This window comes from Pseudochaenichthys georgianus, chromosome 10, assembly GCF_902827115.2.
Source record: "Pseudochaenichthys georgianus chromosome 10, fPseGeo1.2, whole genome shotgun sequence".
Classification (NCBI taxonomy): Eukaryota; Metazoa; Chordata; class Actinopteri; order Perciformes; family Channichthyidae; genus Pseudochaenichthys; species Pseudochaenichthys georgianus.
Window position 1 is genome coordinate 6,904,517 of NC_047512.1, and position 19,675 is coordinate 6,924,191.

General features: G+C 43.7%; 1 protein-coding gene across 1 annotated transcript in view; it reads right to left on the reverse strand.

Moving 5' to 3' along the window:
• Positions 1-151: 151 nt before the first annotated feature.
• The window catches only part of afg2a (AFG2 AAA ATPase homolog A), a 137,307-nt gene continuing 117,783 nt past the window's right edge, over positions 152-19,675 (reverse strand). The window contains exon 17 of the mRNA XM_034092457.1: positions 152-1,001. Coding sequence (XP_033948348.1) covers positions 822-1,001 — 180 coding nt within the window. The 3' untranslated portion in view covers positions 152-821. The remainder of the gene's footprint in view (positions 1,002-19,675) is intronic.

Sequence of the window (19,675 nt, forward strand, 5' to 3'; positions counted from 1 at the left end):
ATTCCGTTTTTGTATTACATAAACATTGAAGCAAGGGGAAACAATGCATACTTCTGATTAAGGGAATCATGCCATCCAGAATCAAACAGTAATAAAAGTCGTTGGTCTTAGTGATAACATTTAAAACTTCTGATTTTAATGCATAGTTCAAACTCCAAAAGAGAACACATTTTGTTGCACTGAAATCATGCAGAAAATACAGATTAAAAGCAAAAGTTGAGCTAAATCAGATACATTCATATAAAACTCTTAAAGTTCAGTAAAAAACCTGCCCCAAACTAATTGCAGTGAAATGTAAGGACTTTGATATTATGATTATATGAATTTTGTCTATAAATTGTGTTTTGCAGACTTTTCCAAGCTGTCTAATTCGGCTGTAAACTTAGTTTTATCATTTTAAAATCACCAGAGTTTATGAGCCTATGGACTTTTATTTATCCTGTAACGTTCTTTTGCTATTAAAAACAGAAGGCAACCAAAGTCAATGAATATTTAATACATTATTACTTTTTTATATAATCAAACAAGACACTTCAGCTCACTTAAAAATATTCAATTCAATTCAATTTTCAACATTAGAAACTTAAACCAGATTGTCCTGCTGAGCTAAACACATGTTTCGAAACCTATGACGCAAAAACCAAATATTTCAAAGACCAGGAAATTGTTTATTTACCACTTCATGTTCAGCTGGTTTACATGTCACTTCCTTATCATAATTATACAGCAAACCAGGGTAGCTGAAACCATTTATTTCCAAAATAACATTACATTTCCTTTGAGAAAAGTGCCTTAGTTTGACTTTTTCCATGGCAGCCTGCTCAGAAGAAGCACAGGCCGCTGCGGTCCTGCTGATAGCTGATGTAGGACTGGATGAGAGAGTCGGGGATCCTGGGCTTCACAGTGTTCAGGGCACTTTCAAAGTGTCTGGCCTCGATGAGCTGAGCTTTGATGTCCTCTTGCAGGGCCAGTAGGGCAGCCTCTCTGCATACTGCCGTTATCTGGGACAGGAAACAGACACAGATATTCAGCTGTCAGGCCCAGAGCTCCATCCACTGAGCACCACTTAATCATGGGACCACAGAGGCTTCAACCACAGACTGTTGAGGGGAGACGTGTTATGGTACTGGAAAAGTACTTTATTTATCTTTCTTTGAGAAAAGCCTTCATCTCGTATACATCAAAAGCATTACAGAGGGACACAGTCAAACCAACTGTATACAACTATACTGTATAAACAGACCCTGGAGACAAACATCTATCGAGAGGCGAAGTCCCGCCCATCTACTTCCGCCCCATGGGACCTTATTTCGGAAAAATTATGTAATGAAGTCAATGGAGAGAGAAAACGTATCTTTCCATCCCGTTTGAATTGTGCCACGAATTACACATATGATGTTTGTCAATCTTAAAAAATAATTTCCATGTAAAAAAAAGTCACAGTTTGTCGTAAAACTGTTGAAATATAAGACTATGGAAAATACGCAACTAGAAAGACTACAAATCCCAGAGTCCCGGTCCCGCATGCTGGCTCTTAGGAACCGGCTAACTCCCCTTGTGTGTACGTACAGCTCTCAACACGCACAGACTTGGAGTGATTTTCACCTCTTTTAATACTTTTCGCCTCGTTCTGAAAGAAAGAAGTGAAGTGTGCCAACGTGACGGCCGTCTTGGCGAGGTGGGAGATGTAGTTCATTGAGCGGTATCACACAAAAAAAGTGTTACTTCACTTTTCTTTTTTTTTTACTTGCAAAATTATCTTTTAAATGGCCAAACATCATGTGTGTAATTCGTGGCACAATTCAAACGGGATCGAAAGATCTTTCTCTCTCCATTGACTTCAATACATACTTTTTCCGAAATAAGGTCCCATGGAGCTCCCCCGGAAAGGGAGGGACTTCGCCTCTCGATAGTGACCTGGGAACAAGACAACATTTGATCCTGGAAAGAAAGTCAAATGTGTTTTAAACATCTGCGTTCACACAGTATTCATAAAGTGGTTTGTCTTATGTACGTATGTCTTTAGGACGACTTCACAACACAAGTTACATATCACAATGGGTGCAGGTTAGGATTTGAATGCTTTGTTTCCTTGATGACCAACATCATGATTTCAGAGAATACGTTGGCCATGTACGAATAGGTGAAATCAACAGATGATTAAAAATAAAGCTACATGTAAGGGATTTGTTTAACAGTGAGGTAGGATACGTTCTTAGTTGTCTGGAGGAGTAAGATGTAAGATGTAAGAGAAGATAGCTGCATGCATTGGAACAAAACTATCCGCTAAATGACTGAATATTTCCATGTGTGTCATAAAAATAGGTACAACAGAGGGTTGTGTGTGTCTTGTCATAATCATATAACCCTTAAATGATGACATTAGAGGAAGGAACTGACAACAAACTGACTTCTTATCCATTTTGGAAAAGAGTAAGTGGAAATTAAGTTAGAAGCCCTGGAGACCAAATAATAATGTCATTATAGAGATCTCTTGTGTTGCCAGAGAGCCACATGTTGTTGGAACAAGAGCTAACTGACAAGCTAACAAGGACGACAACATAACAGCTAAGGTTGAAATCAACTTTGATTCAAACTGAATTTCCATGTGCAATGTAACAATGTATGTAGAACGACTGTAGTGTTCCCGTTCTGCCCTTTTAGATTGCATTAAACTAATCTGAGTATCCTTGCATCCAGAACAGCGCTTTCAATACAAAAAGCGTGTTTAAACAGTGTTTCTGATCCGTGTACGATGACTTTTTCACCAGCCTCTTTGCTCCAGTACTGACGGCGTTATGCAACGGTTGAAATGGAGGAGTGCTGCAGTGCGGTGACCTTTCGCGAGAGATTCTGCACGCGGCAGAGGAGTGACTCACTTCCGAATTGGTGGCGATGGCTGATGAAGGCCAGGCACCTTTCCCAGCACTGCCACCCTCCTCCTCCTCCTCCTCCTCCCTTTCTAGAAGCCCAGCTTTGTTCTGAGCCAAGGCAGCTTACACAACTCCCTCCAACAAAAGCCATGCAGGAAACTATTTGCCTGTACAGCCACTGATAACGTCTGGTGGGAGGTCAGTGGGACAGGCAGTCATGTGACGAGGCAGAGCTGAGGAATATTGAACAGTGAAAGCATGCATGTAGAGCAATGTGGGTCCGCTGAGATTGCTCACTGGACCGAAGCTGTTCACCGCCCTTCAGCTGCTCTGAGTGACAGGCACGCTGATACTGAATATTCACAAACTGTGAGCAGTAGCCTACTAACAAGTTCATGTTGTTGCACTGTCTCTTTACACTGGATGTGAGGCTTCATGTGATACATAAAGTACTGTGAAACTACATTATTGGCACTTGCAAACAAAAGCTTGATGAAAGCTGTAATTATTTTAATTTAACTTTTTATTAGTTCTATTATATATAAATAAGCAGCATAGTAGTTTATTTGTATAGGAATATACAGCATATAGGGTTTATTCTGTAAGCAGATGTAGGGGACTGGCTAATGTTTGTAAGCTAGCAAACACATTAGCCTACTGCAAGGGCTGTAAGTCCTGCTCCCACCACAAGTCCACTTGTATCTACTGTGCCTATTGTTTCCCCACAGGAACATACAACTACATGTTGATGTGATCATTTGAGGAAAGGAAAGGAGGGTAAGGAGACGAGCAAGATTGCCACAATAAATGTTTGCTAATATAGCTAGCTTGCGAGGCTTAGCCAGGCTTTCTTCACATACACTGAACACAAATAGAAACGCAACACTTTTCATGAGATGAACTCAAAGATCTAAAACATTTTCTATATACACAACATAACCATTTCTCTCAAATATTGTTCACAAATCTGAAAACATCTGTGATAGTGAGCACTTCTCCTTTGCCGAGATAATCCATCCCACCTCACAGGTGTGGCATATCAAGATGCTGATTAGACAGCATGATTATTGCACAGGTGTGCCTTAGGCTGGCCATAATAAAAGGCCACTCTGAAACGTGCAGTTTTGCTTTATCGGGGGGGTCCAAAAACCAGGCAGTATCTGGTGTGAGGGGTAGGGTTAGGGTTAGGGTAATGTTGTGAACCGAGTGGCCTGTGTTCGTCATCCATTACATACGCCTGCCCATACCATAACCCCACCATCACCATGGGCCACTCGATTCACAACATTACCCTAACCCTACCCCTCACACCAGATACTGCCTGGTTTTTGGACCCCCCCAGACCCCCTCAATAAAGCAAAAATGCACGTTTCAGAGTGGCCTTTTAAGTGCTCACTATCACAGACTTTTTCAGATTTGTGAACAATATTTGAGAGAAATGGTTATTTTGTGTATATAGAAAATGTTTTAGATCTTTGAGTTCATCTCATGAAAAATGGGAGCAAAAACAAAAGTGTTGCGTTTATATTTTTGTTCAGTGTATGTGGGTCTGCACAATTAACTCTCTTCTTTCCAAAAAGGATGATATGATTTGAAAAGGTTTTATGTCAACATCATCTATCATTGATTACCTTTATTTGTTGTTCATGTTGGACAAGTGCGGTGTTGAATGGGACTGTTATCAAAAGTGTTAGCCCCTAAATTAGCATAAAGAACAGCATAGCTAACATCCAGAATTAAAAAGAGAAGGAATTAAACACATTTTAAATAGCCTTTCAAAAAGGAAAATCATTTGTCAGTTTGTTTTGTAGTTAATATGCTACTCAGTACTTCTTAAACTAAAACATGTTCCATGATTGCCACACATATAAAGTAGGCTATCGGCCTATGTGAAGAGTCTAGGTAGGCTTCCAAGTTTATAATTTAGTATCTGAAAACAGTCATTCATCTAGACTTTCTATGGTCATGTAGAAGTTCATACAAGAACTAGCCCGGTGTATTTTCCTATTCTTCATTAACAACTTTAAATTGCAATAAAGCCATGATAATAAATCCCCGCATTTGAACAACACGTTCATCTGAAACACATCCAACGCTCAGACTGAGTGGAGACTGGAAAAAACACCGCAGAGGTCGTCGACTGTTAGCGCACGTGACGGTCATGGCTTTTTTCAAGGGCAGCGAGTAAAATGAGGGGAGATAGCTGTTTCAATGTGCTCTGGCTCAGCTAGCATGCAGAGCTCAGGACAGGTGCTTTGCAGATGTCAGGATGTGAGGCCTACCCCCCCCTTCTTCTTCTTCTTCTTCTTCAGTTTCAAGCCAATGAGCAACATGATTTAGGCAGGGTAAACACACCGGGTTAATTTTGTACGAGGGTTTCCCATCATTCAAGTAATTTGGGCCTGTCAGTAATAATGATGCCAAACAATGAGGCCATGCATCACAGTTCCCTGTTTACAAACGGAGAGAGGGCGAGGGAGACAGAGAGAGAGAGAGAGAGAGAGAGAGAGAGAGGGAGGCCACATGTTGAACAATGTGATTTAGTGTTGTTTCCAAGCAACATCCATAAACAGGAACAGACAAACGTTGCAGCACAATCAAACTGTAATTTCTTATTTACGTTGAAACTTGACTTGGAGGGAATGCTAGCCTCCTCGCGCCTCAATCTCAAGATTCAACGGTTAATCATTATTTGTTGTTTACTTCCACAACACCCGGGGTGGGGGGGGTGTCCGGAGCTGCTCAGAAGTACACACACAACACACACACACAGGCCCCCACATTCATGCTGGCTGGGTTTATGGGCCGGTCTGTGAGGCGATCAACAAGCCAGTGTGTCCCGCTGTGTGGTTGCCCGTCTGAGCCTTGAAGAAAAAAGAAAGCCACAAAGGCAAACAGGGCTCGCGAAAGAGCCAGTCTGTTTGTAAACGTGAAGGCATTCCTCGACCCAAGCCAAAAGTCCAGTCCCGAACCCCCCCCTTGATACCCCTAATCCCCCCACCCTCAAAATCTACCACCCCCTAAAGATGGCCCCCCGTACTCCAGCGAGGAAAAACGAGAAAACTGCGAATGCACAGAAATTAGACGAGTGAGGGGGGGGGGGGGGGTTCGGTGGCCAAGAGTGCTGACTTGTGGCAGGCCAAATAAATTATAGATCTCTCTTTTGAAAAAATAAGTTTTATTGCGATGCAGACGTTATTTTTCAGTCCCTTCATAAATTATGTCAGCAATCACTTAACCATATGGAGGGGGGGGCCGAGCTGATGCGTTTCAGCGGCGGCTCTCTGGTGATGTGGGCGAGCCCAGAGTTCCTGGAGGTGGCATGTCGCCAGTCGTAAAGGCAAAGCAAACGAGAAAAAAAAGCAATGATCAAGGGCCTCTCAGTTCGGAGACCGGTGGAAAGCGTGTTGACTCGTGATGACCCGAAGTGTGTCCTGATAGGGAGTCGAGGAGAGAGGGTTTGATGCCAGTGTGTACAGTAAGCTCGACTATCAGAACTAGTTTGGGTCAACAGTAAAGCCCGTGACCAACCGAAATATTCAAAGACATTTTATTCAGCGGATGTTTGCTGACGATACAAACATCCTCTGTGACACGACGCTTTTCAGTCAAATCGCTTTGGAAAGAGTCGAAGGTCGGCGTGTCAATGTGTCTGATGCCCAAGTGGATTCAAGCAGGAAACTAAACGACGTGTGTGTGTGACGAAGGTAACTGACGGCCGGGTGATTGGGCACTTTGTTAGCGTGATTGCACAGTGTATGTTGTCTGTGGCTGATGACGGTGTGCACCTGGTGTCCTGTGTGGTCTCCTCCCCCCTCACCTGTGTCTTGTTGTGATGATTGGAGAGAAGGGCTGGGTGTGTGTGTGTGTGTGTGTGTGTGTGTGTGTGTGTGTGTGTGTGTGTGTGTGTGAGATCCTTGTGGCGGCAGGATGTGGACAAGGAGAACAGCAGGATTGAGGCTGTGAACTTTGTGCCCATGTTTTTAATAAATGCCCCCGTCGGGTTATATTAGTGGACGTTCTGCCTCTGCCTCCTTGCTTGGTCCGGGCCGCTCACCGGTCAGCTTCACAGTGTGACTGAGCATTTTAATCTGTCGCACATCAAGGTGCTACCAGTGTGTGTGCTGTCCCTAACTGTGGTACCAGTGTGTGTGCTGTCCCTAACTATGGTACCAGTGCATTTTGAATGTATAACTTACTATTTGAGAACTGATTAGGGTTCTTAGTTATCAAGCTGTAACCTTCCTGCTTTCAGCTTGATTTATGTCAAGGCTATTTTGTTTGGATAGTTCGAAAAAATCAAGTTCATTTCCGAGAATTCCACAATTTGAACTTGGCACAGAAGAAGAGTCTTCAAGGACGGACAGACATGGTAAAGATGGCTTGTAGTTGAAGCTTTGAAGTTACAATATCTAAAGTCTCTGCTTCATTTTCTTCGCAGCACCCACACGAATGTTAGTGGTAATTGCAGGTGTGTTTTTGGATCTCACATCCAATAAATCTCAACCTTCTCCCGGGGAGTGTTGCCAAAGACACCATTCAGTAATACTGCAAATGCAAGGGATTCTGTCGGGCCATAGGCTCGATCATCATCGAGTTTCCTTCTACAGCATTACATATTGACTTAACAGACGTTTCCTTAAAGGACATTCTTCAATATTATTACTTTTAGCTTAAAGTTCCTTCCTACCCGACCTCCACCACCAGCAGAAATGTCCGGAATCCTTGTGTCAGTCATTCCACCTTAATAAAATGTCAGCCGAGCCTCTTGGACCGCAGGGCTTTTAAATGGGTTGCTGGAAAAGTGATAGATACTCAATTGGAGCGCCACCACATCCTTGTTTCCACATATTCCTCTAATGGCAAGTTTCCCTTTGGTGGTTCTCAAACCCCTCTGAAAACCAAGCCTCGTATGTATGAACATCCAACACACACACACTTAGTCTTAAATGTGTATGTAAAAATATTTTTTTAACCATCTCTTCAGAATTGCTGTTAATAAGAGTCTGATTCAGTGGTGAGAGCGAGGGTGTTACAGACTACCCTCACAACATGTTTTCTGTTGGTCATTTAAGGAAAAGTTATCTAGATCTTTTGCCAAATCTGACAAATAAGAGGAAGTGAGAACGACCGGGAGAAAGTCTTCCGATGTCGAGGTCATTAAATTTGTCTGTTTAAAAAAGAAACTTCAAAAATGTAAGAACATTTTTATTTCCTATGCTGGAAGAAACAAACCGAGACCATCTTACAACTTAAGACTTGATGGATTACTGGAAAAAAACAACAACTTAAAAACAGATTTATGTTTGTTTTAATGATTGATTCACTTCCTTATTTTTGATTATAGCTCATTAAACAGCAACACATCCATAATTATTAATGGATTCATCAACAATTGAAGCTACATAATTGATGGCTTGATAGAAACATTGACCCAATATCCTTTATCAATGATTTACAACGTATTTATAACTGTAGGCTGATAAGAAAGTGAGAAGCCCCTGCATTTGACCAACAACCAATCACATGAATCTCCCGCCCCTGACACACAAGCAGCGGTTTGATTGGCTACAGCTTGTACTGGCATATGATTTGATTGGCTGACGCTTCCACCGAAAGCTTCAGAAGCTTCAAAAGTTGAACATTGCTCAACTTGTGCAGCCTGAGACGCCAGGAAAGCTCCGCTCTGCTTCCCACAATGCAGTTCGGCGAAAAGTGACGTCACCCCATTCAAAGTGAATGGGCAGATGCGTTGGAAGCCGCTTTTGAAGCTGTCGTGTGGACGGGCCGTTAAAGGTAGGGTAGGTAAGAATGGAGAAACTAGCTCGAGTGCGCTAGAATTTGAAAGTACGCAGCCGGAAAAAATCTGCCCCTTCCTTCAGACTTCCTCACAGAGCCCCGCCTCCAACACACGAACGAGCACATGACCAATGAGGGCACGAGATAAGTTTGTGCACAGATGGAAGGCTGACAGGCAGGTAGGCCATCCAGTTACTTTAGCCGGGCCGGCTCAGATGATTGGTCGTGCTTTTTACAGCGCCACAGCTTCCACAGATGACATTTTTTAATGTATTTATTGTCAAAGCATTTCATGTATTCATTGCTATCGGGCGTTAAGAGCATTCCATGGAATATAACAAAGTGTTTCTGAAGTGAATTACCGACCCCACCTTTAACTCTATTGCTAGTAAATAATGAATAAAAGGTAATGGGTCTAGCTTTTGAATAAGATTTGTGATACAGGTTTCCTAAAATAAATATGGTTTAAAAATGGCCTTATTATTGATGTTTAAAGCACGAGTAAATACTTTTGTTGGGAAGCCATTACAAGTGTGTTTTTAGACAGAAGAAGCAGAAGATGTGTGTATGTGTTTTCATATGTTTCTAGATATTGTGCTTTTTATCATGTATTTAATTATTGTTTTATTATTTTACTTTTATGTGATATGGCATGTATTCCCTGTACAGCACTTTGTCTTTAAATGTGCTATAAGATTGAAGATAGAAAATGGATGAACGTGGCTGTACCATTAGCACAGGAACATGCGTGGCTCCTTCAGCTCATGCCGGCAGGCCTTCTGGCCCCCCATGCTCCAGGGAGCCACACCATGAGACCCTGGATACAACAGCAACCTCTGTGCTCTACTGGTCACTGCACTGCATGTCCCACTGTAGCCACTTCACCGACATCAAGCTGCTCCAACCGATACCACGCTGGATGCATATTCTCCCTGTGGAGTGATATACTACAGCACGTCCAGCGCTGCATGTGAGGTCCTGTTGTCCTTGTAAGATAAGACAACGGCAAACTGTAATGACCCCAGAAAGGAAATTAGGGCCGTTGTAGCAGCGCATGGTAACAAGACTCAGCAAAGAATAACAAAATGTAAATAAGAACATAGCAGAGTGGGGGTTACGTAAGCACACCTGACACTTTTTAGCACCGGAACATGGCAAGCAGAAATATGAGTGAAACAAAACAAGTTACGAGTATCAACATTGAGATGGGAGTGCAAAAGAGAGACCGTAATAACCTCGGAGGTCAAGAAAATAAAGCATGAAAAGGGGAAAATCCTACAAATTCCCAAAGATGCACATGTCTAATTAAAGGGGCCCTAGCATGCTCATATTCGTATTGTGTCCTTTTACTGTCTCCATGCTTTAATGTTCAAAAAGCTCTCACACTGCACCTTTTCACCCTCTGTCTGAAACCAGAGCCCAGTCTGCTCGGATTGGTTAGCTGGCCAGCTCTGTTGTGATTGGGCAACAGCTTAGAAATGTCCCGCCCCTTAGCCTATCAGGTTCAATAGTGATGTCCCGAGGCCTAGGGTGAATGTGTGGGAGAGAACTTTGGTATTTTGAAACTTTGCAGACCCTTTACAGGCACCGAAAACCTACAGGAGAGGGAACACCACACACACATCCTGTCTGCTGGAATAACCTGTGTATCATTCTCTCACTTTGAACATGTGTCGAGGAAACCATCCCACTTTCATCATCACAGCTTCTATGGAATCTAAATTCCTCTGCTGAAAACACACACACACACACACACACACACACACACACACACACACACACACACACACACACACACACACACACACACACACACACACACACACACACACACACACACACACACACACACACACACACACACACACACACACACACACACACACACACACACACACACACACACACACACACACACACACACACACACACACACACACACACACACACACACACACACTCCACGCTGCTATTTAAGATCACGTGCCATGTTTCCGTTCTCCCCCTTTCCCCCATGTGACTCTTCTCCCTCCATGCTTAACCTCACCTCCCTCCCTCTCCCCCTCTCCCCCTCCTGTGATCTGGAATAGGTTTCACATGGAGCCGTGGTCAGGCCTTGTTTCACATTGCGGAGGCTGTCACTGCAGACACTTCCTCTTTGCCCCATTGTAGGTTGGAACGTTTTATTTTTGGGTTGACCCCCCCCCCCCTCCTCCCCTCCCCCCGACGTTGTTTGATTTATATATTATTTAATTTCCCCTTTTAAATTGGATGCAGCAGGGCCTCTTTATGCTATTTCCAATGAAGTGGTACCGGTGGTGGTACTGTGGGGTGGGTCGGGCCATTTTAGGGGAGGGAGTTCACATTTTGTTCATTGCTCAAGAGGACATCTTATGGGCGATGTTATCTCTGTCAGATATCCAACAATGCATGTGAGGGATTTTGTGCTAAGCGTCTCGACATTCAGCCAAAGTTCGGGAGATGTATTTTTACTTTCTGCTTCACTTTTGGTTTAGCATTTGCATAACACAGACACACTTCCTGTATGTTTTAATCTACGAGCCGATCCATTGATTTACAATTGGATTATGGATGTTCAAAAAGAACCCTTGAATGACTAACCTCGTACTCTTGTATTCTACATTACGACTGATATTAGAAAATAAATAAGTAAACTATATCTAGCTGTGACTTCTGAGCTAAACGTGTACATTTTCATCGATCAAGAATGCATGTTTTTGCCATGTGCCAGAACTCCCCGTGAAACTTAGTACATGTTTGCCCTCAGGCTTACACGTCTTACAGTACATGTGTGTGCGGTGGGTGGGTGTGTGTCCATGCATGTGTACCTGGTTATGAATGTATGGTCGCTGTGTAGCATGTTCTTCGGTGCACAGCATGCGTAAGTGCAGCAGCACCATGCACCATGTTGCGCATGAGCGCGTACACACCTATGGTACACACGTGCGCACATGCATGTTCAGTGCGTCAGTCGCTGAGCAAGTGCAGTGTGAGTGGCGGTGCACTGAAGAGAATGTGTGCAGGACTTGATGGAGGAGAGGTGGGAAGGGGATGTCGGGGGGGGGTCGCTGCTGTAAATGTGTCCGTTTGTGTGTGAGGGAGGAGGTGAGGGAGGAGGGGAGAGGGGAGTACTGGATGTAGACACAAGGGCGGATTGATAGTAAACACACACTCTGGGTCTAGTGGATCTGCTGCCGGTAGCACGGCTAACAAGCCCTTCATTAAGGCCGTCTGACACACTCACTGAGCGCCTTTGTTGAAGTAGGAAGCGAAAAGTACACCAGACAGATTTGACCTGGGAACGTTGGTATGCGCTGCCAGCTGAAGCAAGAGCTTTTTCCTTCTTCACCCCCCCCACCTCTCCAGAAGGGGTTATTTCCGTCGTGCTGAACAGGTTCGCTAATGGCACGCGCCACTTCTCGCCTCCTCCAGGGAAATACTTTGGGGAGAAATATAGACTTAGTTATTCTATGAAGGAGACGTGAAGACTTTCGGAGTGTCACTGTATGCTTTTGGGCTTTGTAAGACATGCGATCGCTGCACCAAACATGTTCACATTCTATATTTGTGTTTTGTCCTCATGTGTGAAAGGGGCCACATTCTGCTTTTTGGTGTGTCCCCTTTCCTTTAGGGCAGGGGTGTCAAACCCAATTTCATCGCGGGCCACATTCGCATAAAGGTTGCACTCAAAGGGCCGGTTGTAACTATATAAATATATAATATATATATATAAAATAATGTATTATATTACATTATTGCCTCTGAATTGGATTATTATCGGATAGGATAATAACTTAGTAATTAACTACGTCTGAAAGCAGAAGTCAAATGATTGCAAGTCTCTTCAGTGCGCATGTCACAAAACGAGATGCATTGTGGGACATGTAGTTTATGGGCAACCTGCTTCTGTAAATCGGCATGTAACCGTACAATAAGCGTATTATATTCTTTGCAAGCTCTTGCGGGGCCACATAAAATGAAGTCGCGGGCCGGATTTGGCCCCCGGGCCTTAAGTTTGACACCCCTGCTGTAGTGTGTTATAGGTTTGTGTGCATGTAAATGGTCTGCAAAGGCAAATATCTTAGCGTTTCTCTCACACAAACCCCCCCCCGGCTGCCTGAAACGCCTCCATTGGACTCCTTTGTTACTTCCGGAACATCGTGACATCACTATGAGACATTTGCACTTCGATTGGCCCAATCACATCAGAGCAGACTGGGCTGTCAGACAGAGGGGGACAAGAGGTGCAGCAGCTCAGGTAGTACGCGAATAATAAAGCGCTTTTTGAACATTAATGCAGTAAAACATTAATGCAGTAAACATGTGACAGTAGAGGAAATATGTCCTTTTTAACTTATTGGCCGAAACTGAAAGAGCCTCACAAAAATAGGAGTCTGAATGTGAGTCACATTTACGTAATGCATGTTTTCTTGCCACAGGAAATGTTTGTCATGAAAGTGGAGGATGCTCCCTTGCTGCATGACTCACTGATAACGTAAACAAAGTTAGTTTCTGATGGAAAGCTCTCACAAAAGCTTCCATGTCAGGCGGCGGCTAGTGTTATCGTCTCAGGCCCCTACCCACCTTGTGTTTTGGAAAGACCCATGTGGGACAGCACCTGTGTTGGGGCTACACAGTGTTAAGGTTGTCTCTGTGTGTGCGTGTGTGTGTGTGTGTGTGTGTGTGTGTGTGGGGGGGGGTATAGCTGGGCCTCGCCTTTAAGGGCATATTTGTCCTCGCCCCTTAATCAGCCGAATGAAAGCTCCACATTCTCCCTGGACTCGGGAAGGCAGGGATGGCATATTTACCAAACACACCCACACTGAAGTGACCTGGAGACTGTGTGTGTGTGCGTGTGTGTGCGTGTGTGTGTGTGTGTGTGTGTGTGTGTGTGTGTGTGTGTGTGTGTGTGTGTGTGTGTGTGTGTGTGTGTGTGTGTGTGAGAGAGTTCATATAGGATGTGTGGCTGTGGTAATGTCAAGGTAGGTAAAACTCCACCTGCGTGATGTGCTGCACCAAGACTTTCTATTTCCTGCTGGCTCCATATTATACACACACTACACAGAGAACTTACACATACACGCAGTGAATGTTCACGTGTGTAAGTTACTCACAAGGAAAAGCAACATGCAAACATATTGCCACTCTTATGTTAACCTGCTGAACTTTAAATTGCACTGAATCAAATACATTTTCAATAAACAAAGAAGTGAAGTCTACATTTAGCAAAACTAGAAGTGTCCACTCTCTGAATCAGATCTCCTCCACAATGTGAATGTTTTTCATGGGCTAATGCTAAGTCCTTCCACCAACCGTCATGATAATACTACTACTTTCCACGTACTCCTGCTGTCAAACCGGAAAACAAAAGAGACATAAAACATGACCTCATCGGCAGAGGTAATAAACATCAAGTTATTAAAGTTTGCGAACATTAGCCGTGTGCTCTTAGTCATAGCGGACAAAGTAAGCCCAGTGAACTAAACCCTTCTCCTGCATAAGAACACATGTATAGCTCTATATGTTTTATTGCCTATGAATTCAACTTTTTATAAAAGACAAAATGCATCATTAGTCGCTCAAAGTGTATCATTATTTCTGCAGCTAAACATTCATCCTATCAGTGTCCGGCAGCGGCTCAGTCGGTAGGGGCTGGGAGTCGTAGGGACGCCGGTTCAAGTCCCCGACTAGACCTAAATATGGAGTGTGGACTGCTACTTGGAGAGGTCCCAGTTCACCTCCTGCCCTGCCGTGGTGCCCTTGAGCAAGGCACCGGACACCCCCCTTCCTCCCTCACTCCCCGGGCGCTGTGCAATAGCTGCCCACTGCTCCTAGTACCAGACTCCTGGTACTATGATGGGTTAAAAGCAGAGAACACATGTCCATTAACGAGGGGTTCATCCCTCCGATTCTATCTAATGCGATATCTCACAGTTAAAATAGAAATTGCCTTTGATGTAGTCGTCGACTGTACTTCAAATTACAACCGGCTAAACTGTCCTTTCATGGTTTCATTAGCTGTACTTTCAGGTTAATCCACCTTCCTCCAAAATGTGGCATCCACCTTTCATCTCACTTCCTCTGTCCTCCCTTTTGTACTCTTCCTTTCTTGCTGCATGTATCTGTTCTTTGGCTTTTTGCTATACCCATTTCCTGTCTTCCTGCCGGGCCAATTGGGACACACAACCACTAGCATGCTTAAGGACTCATATTTCCCACAGCGAAGGCTTTATACGTATAAAATATAAAACTAGGGCCGATAGGAACCTTTTCCCTCTCTGCCATCACCGGCCACAGAAGCAGCGTGCTGGCTGAGGCGATGAGAGACATGTGTTCCTTTTTAATCTTTATTTAACCCGCAGTGTCAACTAAGAACAACACATTCACAATGACAGGACTCAAAGGGGTTGTTGGAGAGGAAGCGAGGCGCGGCGCTTCTCAGTCAAACAGAGTTACAGAGGTGTGAACGGCTTTTTCCTCCCAGCACACTGTGTGTTCCATGTCGACTTGTTTTCCTGAGTGCCGGCGTGACCGCGTCTGTGGTCAGCCGCATTGAAAATAAAACCATCACGCACACGACTAGAGGTTAAAACATATTTTGGGAACATCACGGCCAACTTCAGGCCGCGTCCGACACGCATTCCAACAAAGCTGACATGTTTATTTGTTCACGATAACAGATGCGTGTTCTTGTCCCGGATTAATGGCACGTATACGCTTCGTACGTTCTGTAATGTCATGCTGTCTGGTGATGCATCTTTTTGCGCCTGTATCCTAGGTGATAAAATCTTTGCAACAACAAATACCGGGTCATAAATCAGACACTCGGAGGCAGGCGAGGAACAGCCTCAACCACAACAGGTGTTAAGAGGAAACCATGTGTCTTCCTGTGTGTGTGTGTGTGTGTGTGTGTGTGTGTGTGTGTGTGTGTGTGTGTGTGTGTGTGTGTGTGTGTGTGTGTGTGTGTGTGTGTGTGTGTGTGTCTCATTGTGGTGTGTGTCATTATACAAGCCGTCTTTGTTATCAAACCTACCTTTAATGGCTTTTAATCTCGCAAACCAGCTTCTACAAATCCAGCGCGACTGCTCATGCTTCAATTTAACAAAACAAAGAGAATTCCAAAAGCACTTGTATGTCCCTAAACCGATGTAAAAGTCCACATTGCCTTGGCAGAGTTGTTGGCAGAGGTGCTCCGTAATCTAGGAAAGGGGGATATTGAGCTTCAGGACATTGACGTCAAGGCCCGCTGTTGATCTGCCCGATTTGTTCTTCCTGCAATGGAACAGACTCCCTCCTGCCAGTGTGAACAAATACAGTTAAGAAAACAATTGCGCCCGTGAGTTTGAATGGCTGTCAGCCAAGCGTCTCGCACACCTGGGCTCGGACCAAACAGCTCTCCCCTGTCGGAGGGAAGAGACCCACCGCCACGGCGCTCAGACGCACCACAAAGATATTCTGATACGGCTGAATGCGGCAGCTTGAAGTTTTATTAACATACCTTCTCTAAAGGGAGATGGATGTTACGACGCTGTGAGATCTCAGGGGGGGGGGCGTTGACGCTTTACGCGCGCGGCATCCAAACGGTGACTTCCAGTTCTGCGCTCGCTGCGTTCATGCGGGCAAATCCTGATTTCTTTTTTCAACAACTTGTCAACATCTGCTAAGTGCTCATTGCTGTGGTGTTTTTGCACTTCACCTCCTGGAGGTCACCTGTCAATCACGCAGCACAGGGAGGTCCCCGGCACACTCGCCTAATGAAGCTTGACTTTCTGCAAGTCGTGCACTCAGTGACTCGGTGCCTTTCCGGTTTATTCCAAACACACTGCGCTGACATAAAACACGTCAATCCTGAGCGTCTGAGGAGAGGCACACAATAAAGCTTTTGTTGAAGGAATACGACACCCCCAAATGATGATCAATTACTATTATGCAGCATACATCAAGTCTCAGTTATCAAATAACATACTACTTCCATAACACATGCTTTTTTTATTTAAAACACGACGCAGTACGTTGTAAGCAGGGCCGTCCCTGGCCAACACGAGGCCCCGCGCAGTCTGCGTGTCGGCCTGTAGGGAGGGACGGCCCTGGTTGTAAGCAAGCACGTTGACTTTTGTAAACACATGTTTTGATGTAGTTCCGCTGTTCTTAAACACAGTCCCTTTTACTTAAAGTAACACAAGGTAAAGTATTACTTTGACTGTGACTTATGTTCGACGATAGTCAAACGAGACCAGTATAACAATATTATTCACAATGAAAATATGAGCACATGTGATATTTGCCACAAAGGTCATGTTCAGGTTAGCAGTGGTGAAAAGCATGTTATCATTTACTAAAGGATCGAGAACAGAGGAAAACCATGACTCGTGTTTGAGATGTTATTATCTGGCATAAGGTTAATTCCTACGTCCTGTAATATAAAGCTTTACACTTTTAATCAATCCCATGGACTTAGTTAATAATAAGGCAGCTAGTTGGAAAGTAGAAAAGACGTCCTGCTGAGTTTCATTTTCTTGGAGTCATAATAATCGGCAAAGAGGAAGCGTTTCCGAAGGGTAAGGAATATTGAAAGGCTTTTATTACAAGATCATTCTGTTCCTTTACAGGAGTCAGTTAAAGCGTATTGGCAACATCCTTATGTCGCCCAAGACTATGTCAAGTAAAGCCTGCATAAGAATTAGGGAAGAGACACAAGTAATATGCATTAGTTAAAGGTAGGGTAGGTAATTCACTTCAGAAACACGTGTTGTTATATTCCATGGAATTCTCTTAAAGGTGGGGTAGGTACGTTTCAGAAACCGGCTCGAGATACACTTTTTGTTATATTCCATGGAATGCTCTTAACATCCCGATAGCAATGAATATCTGAAGTGCTTTGACAAAAAATCCATAAAAAAATGTCATCTGTAGAAGCCGTGATACTGTAAAAAGTACAACTTGGATTGGTTGTACTTTTTACAGTATTACGGCTTCTACAGATGACATTTTTGGCCTACCTGCCTGTCAGCCTTCCATCGGGGCACAAACTTCTCTCGTGCCCTCATTGGTCATGTGCGCGTTCGTGTGTGTTGGAGGAGGGGCTCTGTGAGGAAGTCTGAAGGAAGGGGCAGATTTTTTCCGGTTGTGTACTTTCAAATTCTAGCGCACTCGAGCTGGTTTCTCCATTCTTACCTACTCTAACTGGCAATATCTTAATTAAATTGAACTTTTTTTTGTACTAAAGCTTTTGTGGAGTCAAGTGTTTGCTCCATTGTTTCACAGAATTAAAAAACATTACTTTCATGTTGAAGTTTTAGGAAAGGGCTGTATTTAAACCAAGAGGAATACGAGGCTCCAACAAGGCCAGGGACCGAGTCAGTGCATGTGACAGGCTGCAATACATCCCCCAGGTCTTTTCCTGTCAGGGCTTGATCATAAATTAAAAAGTGGAGAAGCATCACACCTTCCTTCTGGAGCAGGTTAAGCCCTTCTTCTTCTTCTCCCTCGTCTTCTTCAAGACAACACTGCGATTACAGTATCAAATGTTGCTTCTGTTTAGGAAAGTGATGGAAGAGTTGAGGAAGAAAAGCCTCCAGCCATTTTCTGGGCCTGGTGTGAGTTTCAGGTGTGTGTGTGTGTGTGTGTGTGTGTGTGTGTGTGTGTGTGTGTGTGTGTGTGTGTGTGTGTGTTTGTGTGTGTGTGTTGGGAAAACCAGGTGTCACTCTGGGCAGGTAGGAAGACAGGTGATTTTAACAAGCTTCTAGCTAACAACAACTGCGTCCTCCTGCGTGACCCCCCCCTCGACCCTGCCCCCCTCTCCTCTCGAACAAAGTCTGAAATCTCAGGAATGTAATTAAAGGCAAAGCTTCAGGTAGTCGGACGGCCAGGACTGGGGGCCGAAAGGTGCTCAATGGACAAAAAGTGGCCTGCTTATAATTATACACGCTCGACAGGTGACAGATCCCTGGACTTTTGACTTTAATCCTCCCGTTACTTAAAAGATGCAATATCTATCTCAAATATTCAATACAATCACCAAACAAACAATTAACAATATAAGGTTCACAGGGAGAGTATTGGTTGCAGGCCTACTACATTGGATGGATTCACATTGTATGATATTAAATTATAACTGAAGTCACTTTTGGTTCTCAATCCAGTACACGTAATGCCACACCGTTAAAAAAATATTTGTATTACAATTAATTTAGAAGGGAGAAATAGTCATTATCACACAAAGAAAGGGTTGGTGATCTTAAGACTGATGCTTTGAATAATAAACAAAGGGAATCTAATTAATTTAGTGTGTTATTATAGGTAGCATGGCAAGTTTGCACCCATTTGGCTTTGATGTCATTCATGTGTAAAGGCTGTGCAGCAAAACAAGCTTTTTAATTCAAATGGTGTCTTGTTACCTGCAGTCAACATATAACACAAGCCATGGTTTCAATGAACACTAATAGAAGACAGCCAGGAAACTTTCATAAAAGTGTTTTGCTTAAGCCCCTGTCACACTGTCCCGAAGTTGACCCGAACCACACACGAAGGCAACATTTACATTACATTTAAGACATACAACTGCAATGAAAGTACCACAAATAATTATGTTAAAGTACTATGATACAGTACTGATATCTTCAGACTTTGTTCTTTACTTTCTCCGTCTTTATATGGAGAAGATATTACGTTTTCTCCGTCATGTTGTTGTTTCCATAGCAACAACAACTTCCTGTCAACTCGCCTTCAAAATAATATATTATATCCTTTTCAGTTTCACAGAACACAAATTGGGTTATTTACATAATATGTTTACATGATTTTGTTGTGCAATAAAACAACCCGATGGACACACGATAAAGGAAATGTTGAAATTCGGCTGTGATCGTAGCAACATCGGGCCATTCGTGAGGGCATCTTAAGCCATCGTATGATCGCTGGTGGAGTTTCTCAGGCTCCGGCAGCAACTTCGTGAGCGGCGGCAAAATGTTTGGCATGCCAAA